The 26968-nt window shown below is 40.7% G+C and overlaps 1 protein-coding gene across 1 annotated transcript in view; it reads left to right on the forward strand.

The window, feature by feature from the left end:
• The window catches only part of LOC126355257 (general transcription factor IIH subunit 3), a 39447-nt gene extending 36893 nt beyond the window's left edge, over positions 1-2554 (forward strand). The window contains exons 6-8 of the mRNA XM_050005542.1: positions 665-800; positions 2089-2125; positions 2206-2554. Coding sequence (XP_049861499.1) covers positions 665-800; positions 2089-2125; positions 2206-2272 — 240 coding nt within the window. The 3' untranslated portion in view covers positions 2273-2554. The remainder of the gene's footprint in view (positions 1-664; positions 801-2088; positions 2126-2205) is intronic.
• Positions 2555-26968: the final 24414 nt, after the last annotated feature.

Here is a 26968-nt window from a genome sequence, read left to right on the forward strand (position 1 = left end):
GTTTGCTAAAGTCATATTCTGTTGCGCATCCAAGTTTGATTTAATCTTATACTTGCTTGAACAGTCCACAGGTGTACTGCTAGTCCATAGTGTCCTCCATAGTGTCCAACGGGCACAATATTTTGGCGATCAGACATGTCACCATTGTCAGGTGTGCTGACGAACTGAGCTCTTGAGGGCAGTCGGCTGTGTTAAATCCCCTCCCCTTGGACCAGCCGTCCCCCCTTGGACTTTTTGAGCAAGAAATACGCCAGGAGAAACTGAAGAATCTAATCTTACACTACTCCTGTTCTAAATCCAATCCATATATCACACACATGTGATTGATTTTGTTGTAAGGCCTATCCCGTTCATCAATTTTTTGACCACTACCATGACTGGAACCACTTACTCTAGTGTAGATTGAGGAATTTGTGAGAGCAAACACGTAATATACTAATTCTGCAGTAATAACTGTGCAGAATTCTGTAAGGAAATAACCTGTCCATTTGAATGAATGGTCCATAACAAAAGTAACATGGATTTCTCAGTTATAGACCATCCAAATCACAACAACACAGTTGATTTTAGCAGCTGCTTTGTGACTGGTGCTATATGGATGTGAAGCTGTAGGTATTTTAAGTCATGACAGTGTTACTGAATCACAGTTTTCCTTCTGTTGTAGTGGGTGTTCCTTCCTGAGCCTCCAATCCGAGGAAAGCTGGTCCTCCCTCCACCTGTCAAAGTGGATTACCGTGCAGCGTGTTTCTGCCACCGGGAACTCATAGATATTGGTTTTGTGTGTTCTGTTTGTCTCTCCAGTAAGTTGATAATCTACTATAGTTTAATTTTGCATCTTATTGTGAATCACTGGTAAATGAGTCATATTCATTGCATATATGAAGATAGATCCCTATTAACCAAGTAAAGGAGACTGAAAACATACAAACTGATAGATAGGAAAAGATAAACTGCTAAGCTCTCAGACAAGAGTTTTCTTCACAGCTAAAATACACACACACACACAGTACTGTTACTGCCCTAAGTCTGTGCGTGTGCGTGTGGGGGGTGGCCTATAAATATGTATGTCCATTTTTTGTGCTGCCGATTTTTGAAACCAAAACTACTGTCTCTTGTTTATAGACAGACATCTGTACTGATTTGCAAACAATGTATTTGTATTGATAACATGTAATTTTGTAACTTTGTTTGTATGCAACTAGTGACAGTGTAGGTGATTCCTTCTTTTCTTCCATTGAGATCAGTATTTACATCTGTTCTCTTTCTGCTTTATTTTTCCACTCAGTCTCCATGCTCTTTTATTCCATGTGTTTTCCAAGCTCCACACTACCTCTTTACCTTTCTTTCTGTTCTCTTCTACCCATACTTAGTTATTCACCTACGTGCAGCTCTCATCCTGCCCCTCCTGCTTGCCCCATGTCTCCTTGCAAGCCCCCTCCTGAATGACTAATGCACATTTCGTATCTCTTCCATCATGTTTCATTGCTCTTGTTCTGAAGATAAGAACATGTGATTCCAGACCGTAGGCTTATCTTAAGTATAAAAATTGCCTGTACTTGTACCAGCATACACTGAAGGTAAGTACTGGCCATTCTTCATTTTTCTCTTTGAATATAATGTTTTGTATTAGATTTTCATTGACTAAAAAAAAAGCCATGGTAGTGTCTTAAATTAGTAATAACACACAATGGAAAGTCCAGGGTGGGCTAAACACAATATTATGAAAAGAATAGATTGTTACTCACCATACAGAGGAGAGCTTAAGCCACAGATGGGCACAATGAAAAAACTACTAAACATGTAAGCTTTCAGCCAAAAGGCTGTATTCTGAAGTAGAAAACACACACTCATCCACACAAGCACAACTCATACACAACAATTATCCCTCGTTATTGTGTCAGTTGTGCTTGCGAGAAATTGTGTGTGTTTTCTATTTCCAAAAAACGTATTTGTCCAAAATATTAAATGTTTAACAATCTTTTCATTTTGCCTTTCCATAATTCATTGCTGCTCTATGTGGTGAGTACCAATAAGTCATTTTCATAATATCATTGTTAAATTAATAACTTTGTGTTTTGTTTTTTACAGTATTCTGCAAATTCAGTCCCATTTGCACAACATGCCAGTAAGTAAAACAGCAGTAGAATTATACAAGCTGCTTATTTTGTTAACATGCCACTAATTTATTCTACTCTTTTTTTTTAGCACCGTATTCAAGAGTCCTGGTCCCTTGCCATTGAAAGGCAAGAAGAAAAAGATAAAACTGACGTAAGGGGTATACTCTTGTTCAGAGTTTCAGCTAATATAAGTGCATTTTGTTTCTTTTATAACAATACAGCTGTTGACAGCTTACTGCATTTTAAATGTTCACACATAGTCACAAAAGAACTATTTTTTTCCTGAATTAAGTTCTGACCTTTGTTACACCAAGTTATAATTTCACAGATAAATTCTCTTGACAAAAGTGTCAGTATATTAGAAAACAAATGAGTACATTATACATTCAGTTGTACATTTTTTCTGTTAATAAAACAAGCTGTATAAAACCAAACAAGTTTCTTCTAGTTATTACCATATGAATTGTCTGGTTTCAAACACTGCTATAGAAAGATATAAGCAAAGTGACTAGAGATTGTTTGCCTTCATAAGATCTCAGACACCATAGCATTGTAGTTAGCTTCAGTGTTTATCCAGTCAGCCAACTATCCTAAACAACTTTTAGTTCAGACATTGTATAGTTTTTTTGTAAATAACAACTGAAAATTTAAATATGTTCATTGTGAAAGGTGGTATCTACTACTGGGAAGGAGGTGGGGGGCACAGGTGACTTTATGGCTGCCTCAGTTAGACTTAAATTTCTGGATTAAGTTTGACTTTAAAAATTTAGAACAACTATGGAATCTGGTAGAAGAATTAATTGAAAACAATAAACAGTTTTTGTCCATAATGTTTAGTACACAACTAGATTACAGTACATACAAAAGGCGAGCATAAAGTACCGTCCAATTTTCAATTAGTACTTTTAGGGTTGAACATCTAAGCTCTGCAACTTTGGTATTACTGATAGCATCAGATACTGGAGGTGAAAATGTCAAAAGGTTTACTTAATTTTCTTATTTTCAGTCACTGATGTATAATGGGAGCAGATTCTGGGGTAACTAGTCATTGAGGAAACAGTATTTGTGATGCAGAAGCATGTAATAAGGATAATATGTAACATCTGTGCTTTTAGGTTGGTAATTCTGGAAAACCTGGAATTTCTGGAGAATCACATTTTACCTGGAAAAGATCAGTGAAATTCAACGGATTTCAGAAATCTTATAAAATCTCAGAGAATCTTGTGTTCTTAACCTAGCATTGAAAACTAATTTTATTGAGTTTTATAAATCACAGATTTTAAAATACATAATATTTCAAAGTGTGCAAATTGTGTGAATATTATTCCATATAAATTATTTACAGTTAAAAACTGCTATAAGTTTTTTTTTTTTGTTGTTGCTCCAGATGATGATTATAAGAATATTTTGTCAGGATTTGTAAGCGGTGGGTCCTTGAGGTACGGCAATACGCAAACACCGAGAAATAAGTTTAAACAGTTTTACTAAAAAAGGCTGATTATAAAACACGCACACTACGTGCACCCATCATCACTGTGTCTGACATCCTAATACTGGCTAATTATGGTCGTATCAAAAGGTTCCATGGTGAGCTAAGAAAAGAGACACATTCACACCCGAGGTTGCTTGTTAATACTGCTCACTGCAGATGGCAGCCAGTGGCGTACTTGCTCTGCATCGCACTGCGGCCGGACACACGTGTACTGACCAAGCAAATTGTCAGCATTGCAGATAGGCCGGCTGGTGAGTGCATGTTACGTACCGTACGGCTACGTACAACCTGTAGATCCTTACGTCACTCTCACCAGAGAAAAAGAGCAACCATAGGTGGCTCAAAATTACCTCCTGGGTGTTATGAATCTATTTCGCCATTTGTGGCATCAGAAGGCATTGCAACATGTATTTCATTTGCAGACACAGTAACGTTCGGTACAGAGAAGTGTGCCTTCAGGATGACAATTTCATACATGACAAATGCTGTTGACAGAAGACAAATTAATAAAAGCAATAAAAACACCATACTGACAATCAAGTATGGATTAACATTACTGGATGAATCGAAGGACTTAAATTCTATTTGCTGCTTCAATGAAGTTTAACTCAGTATTGGAAGTGATTACATTTTTATGGATGTCCTTAATTAAATTGTCTTCAGAAAAACTTGATAAAGAATGTTTCCATATGTTAATATGTATGAATCATTGTAATAATCAGATAACATCCTCGTTAATGGCAAATGTCCAGTTGCATGAAATGTAGTTGGCAATACACTAGACATATCAAATAGTTCACATGATAAATCACAATGTGAGGCATTCAAGATTAATCCACCATTATTCAATTTGAGTGTAAAGGCTAGCTCAGGTGTATCATAATTTTTACATGTATATATGACATCAAGGGTGGAGTTAAATGAGAAAATTATACCATCAAAATATCATGTAAGAAATGGATGGTAAAGACGCATTAAATTCTAGGGTAATCATCTCTTGGGGGATGATACATAAACAGTTCTTTCTCACAGCTGTGCACTCTACTATCCAAGAATACTGCCGATTCAGAGCAAATTAATTTATGACTACGTTTACACATATGCAAATCAGTTTCATTTAGGGACTCAAAATATCTTTGATCCTTGCTGATCAGTAGATAATCATTCAGTACATACCTTAAATCAGTTTCATTTAGGGACTCAAAATATCTTTGATCCTTGCTGATCAGTAGATAATCATTCAGTACATACCTTACATGAATACCTGACTGTCTCCAGTTCACAGGGTAAGTATAAATCTTATACATTTCAAAATTATGCTTTGATCTAGCAATGAGAATAGAAACAATAAGAGGTAATTCATCCTCAATCATTAAAGAGTGTGTTGTGGTTAATTTGTAGTTAGCATATAAATTGTAAGAGTTAACAGGGTAAATCGTAGTTCTTGGATATTTGCGTTCGTTTAATTGCAAATTACGTGGAAAGCCGGCCGGTGTGGCCGAGCGGTTCTAGGCACTTCAGTTGGAACCACGCGACCGCTATCTTCACAGTTTTGAATCCTGCCTCAGGCATGGATGTGTGTGATGTCCTTAGGTTAGTTAGTTTTAAGTAGTTCTAAGTTCTAGGGGACTGATGACCTCAGATGTTAAGTTCTATAGTGCTCAGAGCCATTTCAACCATTTGAATTACGTGGAAATGTGAGATAAATTGCTTTACAATCTGTTCAATGAAAACTGTGTGGTTAGTGATGGTTCTTTGCATATTCTTTAATACGATAATTTCAGTAGAGAGGTTAGTTGAATCTGTTGTTCAAGAGCTAATATTTTGCTTTTAACTTCCAGTAGACCTCGACTAGTTAAAGTACCAAATACAGTATGAAGGATACTCCCTCCAAAATCAAACCAGTCATGTTTACACCTAATTAAAGTTTTGTGTGGCAAAAGCTTTAAAAAACAGTAAATCTCTTGTTCATAATTTTCAAATGTAGACTCTACCTGCATTTTGGCTGTGATCCAGTTATTATACCAAGATGTACACATTTCCAAAATTGTGTCATTACCCTTAACAGAATGAATCAGATCAATTTAAACTGTTGCTGGATTTCACTCAGATTGCACTTGAGGACAAGTATTGCATTAGTTGTTGAACCTACCATGTCTGATCGTGGTTCAAACAAAACACCTGTACTCTGTGATACTATTACTACAGCATTAGTAGAATACGCTATCATAGCAAAACTTTAGAATAAAAATGAACATTGTTAATTAGTTCTAAACACTAGAGTTAACAATGAACATAAAATAAATGAGTTTCTTGTGGTAACTTGTGAAATAAAAGGTTTAGTTTCACTTGAGCACTGGTGCAGTACTTAATTTTCACAACACATTCATATAAGCACATGGCTGAAATAAACACACACATTGCACTCTCACACACCACACACGTTTACGAAGATTGTAGGGGTGTCTGGAACAGGATTGCTCAGAATGTGGCGATGCCTCGGCCTCAAAGTCTGGACTGTGATCTCGCGATTCTTGCTTCCTGGGCTTGATAACAGCAGGTCTGCCTCTCGTTCAGTCCTCATCGTCTTGCGATACTACAGGAAATCTACCCAGAAATCGCTTTACACGATTGACATGAACGACAATAGAACAAAAGGGCAGTTGGGGCTTAAGAGTGACTGGCGACAACACCTCCAGGATTGGATATGGTCCTTTTCAAAACTTCTTAAACTCTTGACTCTTCTTTAACACCACATTGCTCAGATACACATGATCTCCAACTCATTACTGTGGCACTACTGCTTGGTGGTCATGTTGTCTTGCTTGCTGAAGAAAGGATTGATGAGTTTGCTGTTTCACTCCCCTCCAAGCTTCCTTTAGCTTGCATGCTAGATCCCTTACGTGTTCATTGCTGATTCTGGCAGTCGATCATGCAAAGTCCAAGGGTGAATGCATTCTTCTTCTGTAGATGATCTCATTTGGACTTAGGCCAATTGAGCTGTGCATTTTGGCATTGTAACAACTTACAAAGTATGGTAAACAGACGTCCCAGTTGTTGTGTTTGCTGCTGACATAATGGCTAACCATTTTAATAATTGTTCTGTGGACTCGCTCAACTCTTACATTTCCTCCAGGGTGTGCTGGTGTAGTCCTTAACTGAGTTATTTGCATGAGCTTACAAGTCTGTTTAAGCAATTCACTCATAAAATTCGTTCCTTGATCACTAATTATACTTAATGGTGATCCAAACTTAAGATTCCTTTCTTTTACAAAAACTTTAGCTATAGTCTCAGCACTTTGATCAGGTATTGATATCGTGAGAAGGTGTCTAGAGAAATGATCTAAAATTGTCAATATGTATTTGTTTCCATCTGGGAACGGTCCTACGACATCTAGTCGTACTTGTTAAAATGGTTCACTTGTCTGTGGCAGTTCTTGCAATGGTGCTCTACTTTTTCCTACATTATTCCGTCTGTTACAGGGATCACATTGTGAAACAAACTCGAAAATGTCAACTTTTGCGGCTTGACCACCAAAACATCTGAGCTATTTTAATGTTTGTTGCTTTTTTACCACAATGTCCTGATAATAAAGAATCATGTTGTTATCTCATAATTTGCTGTTTCATGCTTTCTGGAATAACTAAGCGGTTTCCTTTAATAGTGATTTTTTACAATAATCCATCTATTTTGACAAAACGTTGATTATTTTTCCATAGTTTGCTTGTGGATCTTCTTCTTGAGCTGCCTTTAACTCTTCTTCTCTACTTATAGTAACACAAACATTGACTTTTCGACTCATTGCATCAGCATTCACATGTTGTTTACCAGGTCGGTGAATAACCTTAAATTGGTACTCACTCAGTCTTAATGCCCATTTGGTTAATCTGGAACTTTGGATCCTTTAAGTGCGGCATGATCTGTAATAACTGTAAATTCCTTTCCTGTTAAGAAACATCTGTTATATGTTATACCAAAAATCAAAGCACAAAGCTCCTTCTCAGTAGTAGTATAATTACATTCTGCTTTGTTTAATTGTCTGGAAGCAAATGAGATTGGATGTTCATGACCATCAACTTCTTGAGACAAGATTGCACCTATGGCAAAATTGGATGCATCTGTTGAAAGAATAAAAGGTTTACTGAAATCTGGATAGACTAACACTGGGGCTGTGGTTAGAACAGTTTTAAGTTCTGTTGCCTTTTTGCACTCTGTTGACCAATTAGATGTGGCTCCTTTCTTCACTATCTGTGTCATTGGACATGCTATATTTGCATAACCGGCTATAAACCGTCTATAGAAATTTGACAATCCCAAGAATGATTGTAGTTCTTTCAAATTCTGTGGTTCAGGAAAATTCTTTACATCTTCAGTTAATTTTGGATCAGGTCGAACACCTTCATTGGTTATAACATGACCAAGATAGTTAACTTTACTTTGTACAAAATGACATTTATCTATTGATAAAGACAGATTTGTGCTTGTTATACACTCAAAAACAGCTTGTAGTCTCTCAGAATGCTGCTTCATGTTTTCACCAAAAATTATTACATCATCAAGATAAAAAAATAAATAAAATGTCGTGTGACTAGGGCCTCCTATAGGGCAGACCGTTTGCCTTGTGCAAGTCTTTCTATTTGATGCCACTTTGGCGACTTGCACGTCAATGGGGATGAAATGATGATGATTAGGACAACACAACACCCAGTCTCTGAGCGGAGAAAATCTCCGACCCGGCCGGGAATTGAACCCGGGCCCTTAGGATTGATGTTCTGTCGCGCTTACCACTCAGCTACTGGGGGTGGACATCATCAAGGTAAACAATTGCTTGTGTTGGGGAGAGCCCTCGTAAAACTGAATGCATCACGCATTGAAATGTAGCTGGAGTATTCCAAATGGCATGTATACGAAGATAATAATTTAAATATGTCTGCTTGTGTCTGTGTATGTGCGGGCGGATGGATATGTGTGTGTGTGTGTGTGTGCGAGTGTACACCTGTCCTTTTTTTTTCCCCCTAAGGGAAGTCTTTCCGCTCCCGGGATTGGAATGACTCCTTACCCTCTCCCTTAAAACCCACATCCTTTCGTCTTTCCCTCTCCTTCCTGAAGAAGCAACCATCGGTTGCGAAAGCTAGTAATTCTGTGTGTGTGTTTGTGTGTTTTGTTCATGTGCCTGTCTGCCGGCGCTTTCCCGCTTGGTAAGTCTTGGAATCTTTGTTTTTAATATAATTGTATACTCTTGTTGCTGTTACAGATGAAGTTTTTGCTTGATCATCTGGATGCATTGTTAACAGGTGATAACCACGCATTAAATCACATACTGAAAAACTTCCACATCTGCATAAGTAATCCAAGGTTTCCACTAAATTTGGTAAGGGGTAAGTGTCGGGTGTGGTCACAGCATTCAAAGATTGGTAATCAACACAAAAACAGAACTGTGGTTCTCCAGAAATTGATTTCTTCTTTACAATTACAACAGGCGAACACCACAGTGGGTCTGAAGGATCTTTTGGTTTTATGATTCCAGCTTCTAATTGTTCTTTAACCATGTCTTCTGCCAACACTCTTTGACTGAATGGTATTCAGTAAGGTTTCTGTGTGATTGGGGCTGCATTTCCTGTGTGAATACGATGCTGAACTAAATGAGTGACAGGTAAATTTGCACATTCTTGGACTAGATCTGCATACTCCAACAAAACAGGCACTAAAATCTTCTGTTCATCAGCTGTCAAATGTTCTATCTTCTTCCAAATCTTGCACTTCAGGTCATTATTAACTTTGTCTCCTCATAATTTTGCGGTACTGTTACAAAAATGTGTGTTCATAACTGCAGCATTTGTTACCTCATCTGGAATCTGTATTATGTCACTGTTACTTACACTCGACACTTCAGCAGCTTTCGTTCCTTGTGGCAAAACAACATCCTCATTGCTCTTATTTGTTATTGTAACCAGGACTTTTGCGACATTCTGTCTCACCATTGTAGTGACACTTACACTTCTAGCAACATAACAATGCGCAATGCATTGTATCCAGCAACTCACTTTTCTCAGATCGCTCAATTAATAATGAAGTTCCTTCCTTGCATCAGGGTGACTTGACTTCAACGTAGATTGTCTTTCCTGCTCCTTTGGGAATTTGCTGAGGCTGATGAATTTTAACATTAATTCAGATGGTTTGAACTGATGCATCGTCTGGGCGGTCCATTCCCACAATGTCAGTATTGCTGCTCCTTTCAGTATGACCTGAAGAATGATTTCTTAGGTTGTAGTTCCTACGGCCTAGTCCCATCCCCCCCTCCCCCCCCCCCCCCCACTCCTGCCCGTCTGGGGGTTAGAATAAGCCTGAGGTATTCCTGCCCTTTGTACGAGGCGACTAAAAGGAGTTTCACACATTTCGGTCGTGTGTGGGACTTGACCACCATTCTTCAAAATTTTCCAAAGAGCGAGCCAATTGGGGAAAGGCGCCTTACAAGGTGCTTCGTGTACATCGTGCATTGGGATCTTTAGTCCAGTTTCTCGTCATCGCATTGCAGTCCTGCCCATGCTCCATCTCTTGGGCAAGGACACCTTCCTGGATGCGTTTTCCACCATGCACTATGCAGTGTCGATTTCTGCGTCGACGATGACCATGGACTTCTTTGCACCTGATATCCAGCAGGGTAGCCAGTCCGTTATGGTGGGGATGCCATGTACCCTGTTTGGCCATCCTGCCAGGTGGCCTTTGCTGTGGCTGGGTGGCATCTTTGGCGATGGACCCTGGTCAGAGTGGGTGGCATCAGGGTGGATGACACGCGATGAAGCGCAGTCCATCGTCTCTTGCTGGTGGTGAAACACCAGCAGTCTCTAAGAGATCAGGGGCTCAATTCAACACACAGAAGTACGGCCCCAAATCGTTTCCCTCCCTGGCCACACTATGGGAGGAACGTCACGTTAAGGATGGCAGCAGATCTTATTTGCCCCGGTACCTTGTATGTTCAAAGCTGATGGGGAATCTTTCATGATGAAGCCTCAATTTTTGTTGAGCATTTAGAGGACAAGTTCAGCGAGGTGGAGGGCTTGTCCAAAATGAGATCTGGATGAGTCTTGATCAAAACAGCATCCTCTGCCCAGTCACGGGAGTTACTTGCTTGTGACAAGTTGGGGGATGTTTCTGTAACAATCACAGCCCATAACAGCATAAATATGGTCCAGGGTATCATATTTCACAGAGACCTGCTTTTGCACTCTGACGATGAGTTGCCCGCCAATTTAGAGTGGTAAGGTGTACTTTTTGTCCGGTGTGTCCATCGGGGTCCGAAGGATGATCAGGTTGCCACCGGTGCCTTCATCTTGGCCTTTGAGGGTGATATGTTGCCCAAGAATGTCAAGGTGATGGTCTACCGGTGTGATGTAAAGCCCTATATCCCTCCCCTGATGTGGTGCTTTAAGTGCTGGAAGTTCGGCCATATGTCTTCCCACTGTACTTCCAGTGTCACATGCCGAGATTGAGGATACCCATCACATCCCAATACTCCATGTGCCCCGCCTCCCATCTGTGTCAACTGTGGAGAGCACCATTCGCCATGCTCGCCTGACTGCAGGATTCTCCAGAAAGAAAGGAAAATCATGGAGTACAAGACCCTTGACAGGCTGACCTACACTGAGGCTAAGAGAGAATTTGAACGCCTGCATCCTGTGCGTATGACATCATCGTACTCCGCTGCTACAACAGTTCTGGCACCATCAGCTCTGCCAACCCAGGTCATCTCTCAGAGCTGGGAGACTACACCTGCCCCCATGATGGTGGGGAGCATTTCCCTCCCTGTTGCTCCTGTACCACCTACTTCGGGAGCAACAGCCCCCCCCCCCCCTTCCCCCAACCATCGTGGACATCCATGCCTACTTCTAAGCCGGAGAAGCATAAGTCTTCTTCGGCTTCTCTCGCTAGGTAAGGGTCGTAGGGCTTCATGCTCATGCTCAGTCCCGGGGACTGAGCCAATGAAGTCCTCCCAGCCAGGGAAACCCAAGGAGCAGTGAGAGAAATCCAAAAAGAAAACCCCTAAGACCAAGGAAATTGCAGTGGCACCCACAGCACTGCTACCTACCAGCTCTGCGGCTGAGGATGGGGGGGGGGGGGGGGGGGAGATTTTGGCGTCTGCTGAGGACCTAGATCTCGCCAGACCCTCAGACACAAAGGATATATACTCTGCTCAGGCAATAAATCGGTGGCAGTAGGTGACTCTGAGATGTAAACTGCCTCATTTAATGTTCCATGTCTTCCCAGTCTCAGGATGTCATCCTCCAGTGGAATTGCGGCAGTTTTTTCCACCACCTGGTTGAGCTACGACAACTGTTAAGCTTTACATCTGCTATCTGCATTGCCCTCCAGGAAACCTGGTTCCCAGCAATGTGGATCCCTGCCCTCCGTGGCTATAAGGGATATTACAGGAACCATAGGGGCTATAATCAAGTGTCAGGTGGAGTTTGCGTTTATGTCCTAAATTGTAGTGAATATATGCCCCTTGAAACCCCTCTTGAAGCTGTGGCTGTCAGAATAAGGACGACACAGGTAATAACTGTCTGCAATGTATATCTTCCCCCAGATGTTGCAGTACCCCTGAATGTATTAAGTGCACTGATTGATCAACTCTCTAAACCTTTCCTACTTCTGGGAGATTTTAGTGCCCATAACCCCTTGTGTGGTGGTACCATACTTACTGGCTGAGGCAGAGATGTCGAAACCTTAGTCACAATTCAACCTCTGCCTCTTAAACACTGGGGGCGCCACACATTTCAGTGTGGCTCATGGTACTTCCTCGGCCATTGATTTATCAATTTGCAGCTCCATTGGAGAGCGCATGATGACCTGTGTGGCAGTGACCACTTCCCCATTTTCCTGTCGCTGCCCCAGCATCAGGCACACAGATGCCTGCCCAGATGAGCTTTGAACAAGGCGGACTGGGGAACTTTCACCTCTGCTGTCACTGCTGAATCTCCCCCACATGGTAACATCGATATGATGGTTGAGCAGGTGACTACAAAAATCGTTTCTGTGGCAGAAAACATGATCCCTCGGTCTTTAGGGTGCCCCCGGCGAAAGACAGTCCCTTGGTGGTCGCTGGAAGTTGCTGAAGCATTTAAGGAATGTCGGCGAGCTCTACAGCGGCATAAGCAGCACCTTTCCCTGGAGCACCTCATAGCCTTTAAATGTTTCCGTGCCTGTGTTAGCTACCTTATCAGACAACAGATGGAGGAGAGATACGTCTCCACCATTGGGTGCCACACGGCACCTTCCCAAGTCTGGGAAAAGATCAAATGTCTTTTCAGGTAGCAGGCCCCAACAGCTGTCCCTGTTGTTACCATAAATGGCGAGTTATATACCAACACAAACACGATTGGCAAGCACGTTTCTGAGCACTATGCTCGAGCCTCTGTGACGGAGAATTACCCCCCCCCCCCTCACTCCCCCCCCCCCCCCCCCCAGCCTTTCGCACCCTCAAACGGCAGCTGGAAGGGAACATCCTCTCACTCACTACACACTGTAATGAATCCTATAACACCCCAATTACAGAGTGGGAGCTCCTCAGTGCCCTTGACATTGTCCCAACGCAGCTCCTGGGCCTGATCGCATCCACAGCCAGATGATCAAACATCTCTCGTCTGACTACAAGCGACATCTTATCATCATCTTCATCTGGATCTGGTGTGATGGCATCTTTCCATCGCTATGGCGGGAGAGCACCATCATTTTGGTGCTCAAACCCGGTAAAAACCTGTTTGATGTGGAAAGCTATCGGCTGATCAACCTCACCAACGTCCTTTGTAAGCTGCTGGAACATATGGTATGTCAGCAGTTGGGTTGGGTCCCAGAGTCACGTCGCTTGCTGGCTCCATGTCAGGGCAGCTTCCGCCAGGGTCACTCTACCATTGATAATCTTGTGTCCATTTAAGTCTGCCATCCGAACAGCCTTTATCAGATGACAACACCTAGTTGCTGTCTTTCTTGACTTACGTAAAGCATACGACATGACTTGGCGACATCATATCCTTGCCACATTGTGTGAGTGGAGTCTCCGGGGACCACTCCCGATTTTTATCCAAAACTTCCTGTCACTCTGTACTGTCTGTGTTGGTGACTCCCATAGTTCCATCCATATTTAGGAGAATGGAGTCCCACAGGACTCTGTATTGAGTGTCTCTCTATTTTTAGTGGCCATTAACGGTCTAGCAGCAGCTGCCGGGCCCTCCGTCTCACCTTCTCTGTATGCAGACAACTACTGCATTTCGTACTGCTGCTCCAGTACTGTTGTTTCTGAGTGGCGCCTCCAGGGAGCCATACATAAGGCACAGTCATGGGCTCTAGTCCACGGCTTCCAGTTTCAGCCTCAAAGCCGTGTGTCATGCACTTCTGTCGGTGTCGTACCATTCATCCGGAACCCACACTTTACTTTAATGATGATTCGCTCACTATAGTGGAGACATATCAATTCCTAGGACTGGTTTTCGATGCTCGATTGCCTTGGCTCCCTCATCTTTGTCAGCTTAAGCAGAAGTGCTGGCAGAACCTCAATGCCCTCACTTGCCTGAGCAACACCAATTGGGGTGCACATTGCTCTATGCTGCTGCAGCTCTACAGAGCCCTTGTCCAATACCGAATTGACTATGGGAGTGTGGTTTATGGTTCGGCAGTGCCTTCAGCATTGCATTTGCTCGACACTGTGTACCACTGTGTGGTTCGATTAGTGACAGGAGCTTTTAGGAGGAGTCTGGTGACCAGCATACTGGTGGACGCTGGTGTCCCTGCACTGGAGATCAGATGTGCGCAACTGCTCACCAGTTACACAGCACACATTCATAGTTCCCCTGAGCATCTGAATTACCATCTACTTTTCCCGCCCGTGGTAGTCCATATCCCGCATCGGCGGCCCAGATTGGGGCTAACGATTGCGGTTCACGTGCGATCCCTTCTCTCCAAACTGAAGTCTTTCCCTTTACCACCTCTACTTGCGGTCCATTCACATACGCCTCCATGGTGTACACCTTGGCTGCAGCTTCATCTGGACCTGTTGCATGGCCCAAAGGACTCCATTAACCTCACCGCTCTCTGCTGTCACTTTCTCTCAATTCTTAACGTGTTCCAGGGCTCTGAAATGGTTTACACTGTCGGCTCAGTGGCTGATGGTTACGTAGGAATCCCATGTTCTTGGAGGACATATTGATCAGCACACCTTGCCAGTTGGCTGCAGTGTTTTCACTGCAGTGCTGGCGGCCATATCTCGTGCACTTGAGTACATCCGCTCATGCCCTGGTGAGTCATGTCTTCTGTGTACTGACTCATTGAACAGCCTACAAGCTATCGACCAGTGCTACCCTCATCACCCTCTGGTAGCATCCGCTCATGCCCTGGTGAGTCATGTCTTCTGTGTACTGACTCATTGAACAGCCTACAAGCTATCGACCAGTGCTACCCTCATCACCCTCTGGTAGCATCCATTCAGGAGTCCATCTATGTCCTGCAACAGTCCTGCTGTTCCGTGGTGTTTGTGTGGAACCCAGGATACGTCAGAATCCCCGGCAACAACCTTGCCGACAGGCTGGCAAAACAGATGACACCAAAACCGCTTCTGGAGATAGGCATCTCCGAAGCTGACCTGCATTCTGTCTTACACCATAGGGTTTTCCAGCTTCGGGAGATGGAATAGCATAACAGCACACACAACAAACTGTGTGTCATTAAGGAGACTATGAATCTGTGGAAGTCTTCCATGCAGGCCTCTCACAGAGAATCAGTTGTCCTCTGCCAGCTCCGCATTGGCCATACGTGGCTGACTCATGGTTACCTACTCTGTTGTGAGGATCCACCTCAGTGTTGCTGTGGCTCCCAAATGACAGTCGTCCACCTCTTGCTGGACTGCCCATTTTTAGCCGCTCTTCAGCAGACTTTTAACTTTCCCAACACCATGCCTTCGGTGTTGGGTGACAATGCCTCCACAGCAGCTTTAGTTTTACATTTTATCCATGATAGTGGGTTTTATGCTTCTATGTAGGTTTTAGCGCATGTCCTTTGTCCCTCTGTGTCCTCCACCCTAGTGCTTTTGGGGTGGAGGTTTTAATGTGTTGCAGAGTGGCTGGCTTCCCCTTTTTATTCTCGTGGTTGGCCAGCCACTGTAATTTGCTTCCATGTTTTACTCCCTTCTGTTTCTAGCGTCTCTCTGTTGTTTTCTTGCCCTCTTTTGTTCCTTTTAGTATTCGTTTCCTTCCCTTCATTCTTGTGACTTTTCCCTTCTTTCCATTTTGTGTAATATGTTTTGTCCACTTTATTCTCACACTTGTGGCATTGTTTTATTAGGACCAATGACCTCGTAGTTTGGTCCCTTCTCCCACCTTTAAACTAACCAACCATCCGATCTTTCTTTGTGCGACAAATATCTCTGCCTCGTTAGCGGACAAGAAATGAAATCCAAGTACACCGTCATAATGCGTTTCGTTATTTGAAACCACTTGCACCCTTGCTGTGTATTTATCTTTAGCTTTATTTCAACCTTCGTCTTGGCCTTGGCCAAGAATTGATTCTACGTCAACTTCTCCATAGTTATGTAGCTTTCTTCCGTTTAACCCTCGCACTTTTAATAGCGGCGGTTTCAATTTATCCCATTTATCTATGCAACACCACATTAATGAGGACTGTGCTCCTGTGTCAATAAGTAGTTTGATGTTTCTCCCATGATATACAGCACCTATCAGGAAGTCATTTTCGGTCTGATTTTCACTGGAACTAACAGGAATCACTGTCTGTGGCAAGGGGTGGATGGAGTGGTGGCCTGTACATCCCCATACTCGTTTAAAGATCTAGCTGATTGTCTTTTGTTAGCATTACCTTTATTCTTGTTGCGACAATCTCTCAAAACATGACCCTGCATCCCGTAATGATAGCAGATTCAATTTTCTTTACAGTCCTTGCATTTGTGACCCAGCTTATGCATCTGTAGCATTGTACTGTTGTGTTGAAAACTCTGTGTTCTTGTTTCTGCATCTCATTCAGTCATATTAGTGCTTCAATGAAACCAACAGCTGATTCTACTGCTTCATGCAATGTCTTACATCACACCAGTTGAACAGCTTTGCTTACTTCCTCTCCATGCAACCCATGAATGAACATGTCCAAGGCCATCTGGTCAGCTTCAAACAACTGAATGCAATTTTCATCTTCTACTAACTCGTATGTTTGAGCGTTGATGTTTCAAATTCTGTTGGCAAACTGCTTGATAGATTTGTCTCGTCGCATTTGCAAACTGTGAAACTGCTCTCTGCAAAATCTGATCACGTTTTTACGTTTAAATTCTCTGAACAGCAATCGTTCTAAACTCATTGCAATCTTCTGTTTTCATGCAAGTAGGCTCCGCGCTAATGAAATCTTGTGCTGCTCCCTGAATTCTTAATTTGGCAACCACTAGCTTATCAGAATCTGTCCATAATCCTAACAGGGTGGCACCTTCAAGTTTACGAAAAACACCTTCAACATCATCTTCAGGTTTCCCACTAAACACTGGTACTGATGGCAATAATGAAAAATTCTTTATTGTAGTTATACCTGTACTGTATGAACTATCATTTGCCAAGTCTTTTGGAATGTTACGCTTGCGTCTTTCTGCTTTTAACTGCCGAATCTCTTCTTGCAGTTCATTAATAACACTTTGTAGATTGACAACATTACTCTGACTGGATTGCGACATTTCGTCTAATGTAATGCCAATGAGTCACTTGAATGTAAAATAAAAATCCATCACTGCCTTTCGTGTTCTAGCCAAACTGGAGTAGACCAAACTGAATTCCAGCATTCGTCCCCACGTAGTCAGAAGATGTTCATGCTGCTGCTGCTGCTCAGAAGTTCACATTGTGCTGCATCTCTTCAGGTCTGTAGATTTTCCATAATTATCCCCATTCTGACACCACATCTATAAGGGGGTTTGTTTGTGTTGTTGCCCCAGATGATGATTACACAGATATTTTGTCAGGATTTGTAAGTGATGGGTCCTTGAGGTACAGGAATACACAAACCCTGAGAAGTAAGTTTAAACAGTTTTATTAAAAAAAGGCTGATTATAAAACATGCACGCTACGCGCACCGATTATCACTATGTCTGACACCCAAACACTGGCTAATTACGGTCGTAACGAAAGGCTCCATGGTGAGCTAAGAAAAGAGACATATTCACGCCCAAGGCCACGCTAATTAATACTGCGCGCAGCAGATGGTGGCCAGTGGCATACTCACTCTGCATTGCACTGCAGCTGGACGCTCATGTACTGACCAAGCAAATTGTCAGCATTCCAGATAGGCCGGCTGCCAAGTGCGTGTTACATACCGTACGGCTGTGTACAACCCATAGACCCTAACACTGCAGTTATAACTACTGCTTATGGTTGATATATAGTTCAGCTGAGAGGAAGAAAAGTCATTACTGTGGTATTCTGCCTCTTCAATCACCATTAATTTATCAAGAGCTTTTTGATACCATCTCCGTCCTCACACCTGGAATTCTCAGGGATTCCCCTCCCCCCCCCCTCTCCCCCCCCCCCCCCTTTCCAAGTCTAAGTAGCCATCCCAGTTGTGTCTGTAGGTGAATGAGGTGGCACAGACACTTCAGCATTTATTTCACAGCTAAAACATCAACATATTTACTTACACCATTACAACATTCTTAAATTTATACACGATATTTTTGTCCTTGGACATACCTGTTCCACAATGTTCTTTAAACAGTTGGTCTTAGTGACAACAGTCTTGCAGTACATTTACTCCCTTGTAAAGATTTTTAAGAAAAATCAATTATGGTTTAAAAACAACAGTAACATTCATAAATATAATACTAAAAGCAGAAATAGCTTACACATCTACCACTTCGACTCAGTGTCGCACAGAAAGAAGTGGGAATGAGCCATAGAAATCATTAGCTACATGCTAAATTATCTGAAGAATTTTGTGGGTAATTATATTAAATTGAAACACAATGTGAAATCATTTCTGCTTGACAGTTCCTTGTAGTATACCTTAAGAAATCATAAAAATGGTCAGCATATTGTTGTAATTTCCACTGATATGTACTACAAATGTGAAACCGACTCTTATCAGGTTGCAGTAAAGGTCCATGGAGCATCGCAAATAACTACCTAAAAACTTCCATACAATTTTATTAAATATGTCTAGAGAAACAATCTGTAAAATGTAACTGCGGATATATGATGCCAGAACAGATGTCTGCCAAGCAAACAGCAGCAGAGACTAAATAGAACAGATTGTCACAGAATCACTAGCTTCTGGATCTAACTGTTTCTTCACCTACCTATTTTTTAGTTAATTGGTTCAATCATACCATGTGTTTTGAAAGGCACTTATTGCACAGACGAAGTACTGGGTAGTAGACAGCACATAAACAAGAGTGTGTGCATGTATATTGTTGAAAAAGTGGAGAGCAGCTTTCTTACTAGTGTAATATATTGACAGGAGGCATCTTGACTGATCTTAGCAAATACTGACTTGTCCCACAACCAAGTAAGATGGCATTGTGGTTAATGCACTGGGCCATAGTCCCATAATCAGGAGATCCAAATTAAAATCTTCTTCTTACTACCCAGATTTAGTTTTTCTGTAGTCTCACTTAAGGTTTGGGGGGGTGATGACTTTTAAAAATATGTGCACATTTTGTTAATGATGTTTCCCTTCATCCCTGCATGTGTTTCCTGTGCAACTGCACATCTCAATAGAAACTGCAGTTCAAATATTGTTCACTAGATGGTCTACGCATGCTGAGGATGTTTGTATATTTTTTTCTCTAACTGGATCTTCACATCAGTATCTCTTTGCCATGTACGTACACATTTACGAGAGACAGTTTGATCAATCGCTACATTGTTTGGAGGTATCTTGTGAGTTTGATTATTGTATGCATGTTTATCAGACAATCAAATCCGTTCTCTATTAGAGGATTCGGATTTGAGTGGCATTTCGTCAGATGAAGACGACGAGTTTGTTCCTTCTCCTTCAAATATTCACCAGGCAGACGACTTGTCTGATGATGATTTGAGTGCTGAAGAAGTTCCTGAAGAGTGCAGGAGTTCACACAGTGTCACAGAAGGTGTCAGACACTGCTTTTTCGGAGATCAAATTTTGTTCAGAAGTTTCATCCACCAAACATTAATTACAGTGCTGTTGAGATCAGTGACAAAGAGTGCGATCTGAGTTACCTATTTCGTGTATCATTCCCATTTTCTTACTAAAATATCTTCTTTTTAATCCTAGAGTCCTTCACCAATTGGAACTCCTGCTGAATATTTCTGTGAATATTTCAGTGAAAAGTTTTTTGAAGAGGCAGCAAAATATACAAATATGTATAGTGTTGCAAAGACAGGGAAATCCCTAGGGACTACGGCTCATGAACTAAAGATGATTTTTGGTATAAATTTAATGATAGGGCGCATAAGGTATCCTAGGCTACCCATGTACTGGAAGAAATCTATTTCTTTATCAGCTATTAGTGACACTATGTCTGGAGACCAGTTCCTTGCACTCAGGAATAATGTGCACTTTGTTGATACTATAAATCTACCTGAAGAGGCTAAAACTAATAGACTGTGGATAGTTGAGCCAGTGATCGACACAGTAAGAAGATGTCACAGTTTGCCTCGTAGCTTTAACTACTACAGTACCGATGAGCACATGATCCCTTTTACTGGACGTTGCAAACTGAAGCAATATGTTAAAGGAAAACCAAGGCCTGTAGGTCTTAAAAACTTTATAATGACCTCAGCATCAGCTATAGTGTTGGATTTTGAAACTTATCAGGGGGCTACTACACCTCTGGGTGATAAGTCTTTGGGATTAAGCCCTTCTGTTATTTTACAACTAACACAGACTCTCCCAAAAGGAAGTTTTGTTTATTTTGATAGGTACTTTATCACAATTCCTCTCTTGGCAAAGATTAAGGAGAAAGGAATTGAGGCTACTGGAACAATAATGGTAAACAGAATTAAGAATGTTAATTTGAAAGACAGAAGAATGAAAAGAGGAGAGTGTCATTCATATGTTAGAGCAGATGAAACTGTAGTAATTACTGAGTGGCAGAACAGTCAGAGGGTTGTGATAGCACCCACGTGTGCTGGCATTGAGCCAAAATGTAAAGTTCAAAGGTGGTGTAAGCAGGAGGGTCACTATCTTGATGTAATTTGCCCTTTTGTAATTCAGCAGTACAATGCCAATATGGGCGGTGTAGACATTCATGACCAGCAGGTTGAGTGTTATCGAATGTGGTTCAGAACCAGAAAATGGGCACTCAAGTGCTTGCTGCATTTCATAGACATTTCAGTGGTCAGCTGCTGGTTTCTCTACAGAGAGCACTGTTGTGAAAACCAGATGCCAAATAGAACATTATGGATCTGTTGAAATATAGAATGTCTCTAGCTGAGGCTCTTCTGTCATATGCAGACAGAAAGAGGAGAGCTAAAGAGTTTGAAACACTGTTAGATGATACGTTAAGAACCTCCACAAAGGCAAAAGTTTACAAACCTCATCCGAAACCAGGTTTGGACAAGCGATATGATGGGTATGATCACTGGCCGACAGTGGATGATATTATGTCACCTTGAACATGTCAGTATGAGCGCTGCAGTTCCAGAATAAAGAAAAAGTGCATAAAATGCAATCAGTACTTATGTCTTGCAAAAGGAAAGGATTGTTTCAAATTATTTCACGAAAAGCGAAGCAGTCTCAACCATGACTTTGTGTTACAAAATCAATAAAATAAATTATTATTAAATTTTTTTGCCACAGAATATGATTTGCAATCTATGTAACATTTTTATAACAACTAATACATAAAAGTAATGAAAGAATAATTTTTTATTCATAACTGTTCCTCAGGTAACTTATTATATCAAACAAATAGCAGGAAGTCAGAGAATATTTTTGGTGAAATAAAATCTGACCGTCACAATTGTGCTAGTTGTTTTCCCACTACTTTTTTTATGGAAGAGTTTTTTTATTATTTTTCCCAGTGGATACTATGCCCAAGTATACAGAGAATTCAACTTTATTCACCATTTTCAAAAAACAATGTTCAGGGTGGAAAGCGTTAAAGAAGAGAGATCATAGAGCTTAAAAAAATGATGTTTAGTACAAAATACTTGCCATCGGTATTCAGATCCCAGTGAAAGTACATTCAGTATGCCATTCAAAAATAGTTTTATTTTTTCATATAAGACTTTTTATGGTAAAATCAGAAGGGGAAGGTGGACATAAAGTCACCTTGAGCTAGCAGTACCTTTATTCCATTGGGTATCACACATGAAGAATGTAAAAGACCAAAGGTGAGGGCAGACAGTGAAGAAAGCTGGATGATCACTGTTTGTGTCCTATATTTTTCAGAAATTCCAAATACAGTAATGCAATATAAGAATAGATTGGGGTATGCTCATTAAAGCATGAGGAAGTCATGAGAGCTGGCCGGTGTGGCCGAGCGGTTCTAGGTGCTTCAGTCTGGAACCGCACCACCGCTACAGTCGCAAGTTCGAAACCTGCCTCGGGCACGGATGTGTGTGATGTCCTTAGGTTAGTTAGGTTTAAGCAGCTCTAAGTTCTAGAGGGCTGATGACCTCAGATGTTAAGCCCCATAGGGCTCAGAGCCATTTGAACCACTTTGAAGTCATGAGACATGAATTCCCTTCTTCAAGCTCTACACTGTCAAAATGGAAGAGAGTTATCATCGATGAAATGAAATGAGTAGAATGTTCTCATAGAAGAAGGAAGTTGACTTGAAACATGTGATACAAAGATTCAAGCTACCACTGTAGTGAGTTGTAATGGCAGCTTTATGCCGCATTGACCTGATTGTTGGATGGAGGAGCAGTTGTGGGCTTGTAAGGGTGGTGTTTGAACCTCATCACCTCAAAAGTGCAGGTTCACTACTGTGGAACAGAAGCAATTTCAGCAATGCTTCTGTTGCAAACAGATTAATTTATTAATCTTGTATGCAGTGTGGCGATAGTCCAGGCCTATGTCCAGCTGTGACCCGATTGGTGGTTGGCAGTGTCCAGTGATGGTGGTTGCTTAGGTGGTTGACATGTAATAGGGCCCCCTTGATCTAGGGGTGGCGTCTTTAGGCAGTAATCAAAACATCCTGGGTCCCAATTCAAACTCAGCCACTGCTAAAATTTGGAATAAAAGTCATCAGAAAATGTGGCCAAAGACTTCCAGCATAAGAAGTCACCTTAATTCTATCAATGGCCTTGGCAAATAGGGTGGAGTAGAGGACAAAGTTTCAGGGCAGTCTCTTGCCCTTGGGATGGGAAACCCCATATGAGGTGGAAGAATCAGCAGTTATCAATGGCATGAAGATGCAGAAAGCAATGGAAACCTCTTCATGAAAGACGCAGAATATGGTTCAACAGGACACGTGGCCTGTAATTGAAAAAATGTCATGATGATCTCTCCATTGGCAAAAGATTCCTGATTAGTCCCCCATTCTGATCTCCTGGAGGAAACTGACAAGGGGGAGGTGACGACAATGAAAATATGGAATAATAAACAAAGAAATAACAATCTATGTGTTGGAGCACAGAACATCAGAAGTGAGAAGATAGTAGGAAAGCTAGAAAATCTGAAAAGGGAAATACAAATGTTCAAGCCAGATATAGTGGAGGCCAGAGAAAATAAATGGAAAGAAGTTAAGGATTTCTGGTCAGAAGAGTACAGGGTAATATCAACAGCTGCAGAAAATGGTATAACTGATGTGGGATTCATTATGAATAGGAAGGTGGGACAGAAAGTGGCAACAGTGATAAGGTTGTTCTCATCAGATTCAGCAGCAAACCAACATCGACAATGATAGTTCAGGAACACATGCAAACTTTGAAAGCAGAAGGTGAAGAGATAGAGAAAGTACATCAGAATACTGAACAAGTGGTTCAGTATGTGAATGGATATGAAAATCTGATAATCTTTGGTGATGGGAATGCAGTTGTAGGGAAAGAATAAAAGAAAGCATTACATGAGAATATGGGCTTCGCACTAGGAACAGGAAAGGCAAGGGACTAACTGAGATCTGCAATAAATTACATATGGTAATAGTGAGTACCCTGCATAAGAATCACAAGAGGAGGAGGTATAATTGAAGAGACCTGAAGACAAGGGTAGATTCAAGCTCAACTACATCATGATCACAGACAGATTCTGAAATCAGATACTGGAGTGTAATGCATACCTATGCAGATATAGACTCTGATCACAATTTGGTAATGATGAAGAATAGACTGAGGTTTATTGGGTAATCACAGTGCTAGACAAACAGACATAGGTAATTATGAAGAGACTGTGGGTAACATAAAAAGTACTTCAAGCCATCGACGAAAGAAGGAAATACAAAAATGTTCAGAGAAAAGAAAAGTGAAAACAATCTTTGTGAATTTAAAAGTAAGGGTGACAACATTAAGTATGGGATGAGAATTCTGCTGTTCAGATGAGAGTGTGTATGGATGGAAAGAGTACAATGAAGGCCTCTATGAGGGAGAGGACTTGTCTGATGTGTTAGAAGAATAATTTGGAGTTGGTATGGAAGAGATAGGGGATCCAGTATTAGAATCAGAAGTTAAGAGAGCTCTGGAGGACTTGGGTTCAAGAAGGAATAGATAACATTCTATCAGAATTTCTAAAATCATTAGCAGAAGTGGCTACCAAATAACTATTCAAGTTGGCACGTAGAATTTGTGAGACTGGCAGTGTACTATCAGACTTTCAGAAAAATATCATCCACACAGTTCTGAAGGTAGAAAGAGCAGATCAGTGCAAGTACTATCAAACAATCAGCTTAACAGCTCATGCATCCAAGCTGCTAACAAGAATAATAAACAGAAGAATGGAAAAGAAAATTGAGGATATTTTATATGATGACCAGTTTGGCTTTAGGAAAGGTAAATGCATCAGAGAGAAAATTATGACATTGCACTTGATAATGGAAGCAAAAGTGAAGAAAAATCAGGAGAGGCTTATAGGATTTGTTGACCTAGAAAAAATGTTTGACAATGTAAAATGGTGCGAGATGTTCAAAATTCTGAGAAAAATGGGAATAAGTTATAGGGAGAGGCTGGTAATATACAACAAGTACAATAACTGAGAGGGAACATTAAGACTGGAAGACCAAGTATGTAGTCCTCAGATTAAAAAGGGTGTAAGACAAGGATGCAGTCTTTAGCATCTAATGTTTAATCTGTGCATTGATGATGTAATGACAGAAATAGAAGAAAGTGTCAACAACGGGATTAAAATTCAGGGTAAAAGGATATCAGCAATAAATTCGACAATGAGATTGCTATCCTTAATAAAAATGAAGAATTACATTATCTGATGCAGGGAGTGAACAGTCTACTGAGTATCGAACGTGGACTGAGAGTAAACCAGAAAAAGATGAAAATATTGATGTAGCATAAATGAGAATAGCAAGATAGGTAACATCAAAACTGCCAGTCACATCGTAGACAAAGTTAAGGAACTTTGCTACCTTGGAAGCAAAATAACCCAAGATGAACGAAGCAAGGAGGACATAAAGAAGCAGACCAGCACAGCAAAGAGGGCATTCCAAGTGGAGACAATTCTACTACTGCAAACATATATCTTAATTTATGGAATTAGTTTCTGAGAATGTACATTTGGAGCACAGCATTTGTTGTAGAGTTTATTTATTTATTTTATTTATTTATTTATTTATTTAATTATTTATCTCTTGTTCCGATGATCCATGTTGTGACACTATCACAGGATATGGAACGTGTCAATTTTACAAGCTTTTGGCCAGAATTTATAGTAATACATAAAACAAAACAATAACAGTAAACAGTAACTTAGGTCCCACTACAAAAAAATACATTTTAGAGATAGATAGAGATTACAAACAAAAACAGTAAACAGTAACTTAGGTCCCACTACAAAAAATACATTTTAGAGATAGATAAAGATTACAAAATAATAAGTGTTACAGAGAAATAAATATTGCAAAATATATGTTTACAATAAAGATATTCAGAATTACAAATACAAATTTGGGCATACATTTGCAATTTACAATACAAGAAATGTTAAACGCTGTAGTTCAGGAACTCTTCTATCGTATAAAATGATCCTTGCAATAAGAACTGCCTTAAGGTTTTTTTAAACAAGAGATCATCATCTACCAAACACTTAATTCTTGAAGGGAGGGCATTAAAAACCTTACAGCCACTGAAATGGACTCCTTTCTGCACCATACTTAGATTTGGCTGTTCATAGTAGATATCATGTTTTCTTCTAGTATTGTAACTCTGATATGCACTATTCAGCTTAAAGATGGATTTTTCTTTCATTATGAAGCACATCAAAGAGAATATATATTGCGCAGTGGATGTAAGTATTTCAAGCTTCTTAAAAAGATTCCTGCATGTGGCTCTAGGGTGGACTCCACACATGATCCTTGTGGCTCTTTTTTGTACACTCATTACTTTTTTAGCCGGTGGCTGATTTCCCCAAAACATAATTCCAAATGCTATAATTGCATGAAAGTAACCATAATATGCTGACTTCATGGTTTCCATATTTCTATAAGAAGAAACAATGCGCAATACACATGTTGCTGAACTTAGTCTTTTGCATAGATCCAGGATGTGGTTTGACCAATTCCGTTTGCTATTAATATGCAAGCATAGATATTTTGAGGAATCTACCCTGGTTATTGTCTGCTCACCTATTTTTACTACTATTTCTTCATCTTTGGCTGTTGTGTGGAACTGAATGTAGTTTGTTAAATGTTAAACCAGTTCACCATTTCATTTAAAACCTTATTTGCTGTTACCTCAAGTTTATCTACTGAATTATCAATACGCAGTGTACTGTCATCAGCGAAAATGGTGAATCTACAATATTCCGTACAGAGAGGGAGATCATTTATAAATATAATAAAAAGTAGTGGGCCCAGAACTGAGCCCTGCGGCACTCCACATGTGATGGTACCCCATTCTGAAGATAATGGGACACCATCTTGACTATCTACAACAACTTTTTGTTTCCTGTTTGACAAATATGAGTTAAGCCATTTCCCTGCTGCACCACTTATACCGAGATGGGCAGCTTTTTGTAAAAGAATTTGGTGATTTACACAGTCAAGTGCTTTTGTTAGGTCACAAAATATGCCAATCACTTTCAGTTTTTTGTTGAAAGATTCCAAGAGTTTGCCAGTAAATGCAAAGATTGCATCTTCTGTTGACAAACCTTTCTGAAATCCAAACTGACTTTTGCTGAAGATACTGTGTTCACTGAGATGCTTAACTATCCTGGCATGCATTAGTTTCTTTAAAACCT

This window comes from Schistocerca gregaria, chromosome 3 (assembly GCF_023897955.1).
Source record: "Schistocerca gregaria isolate iqSchGreg1 chromosome 3, iqSchGreg1.2, whole genome shotgun sequence".
NCBI lineage: Eukaryota > Metazoa > Arthropoda > Insecta > Orthoptera > Acrididae > Schistocerca > Schistocerca gregaria.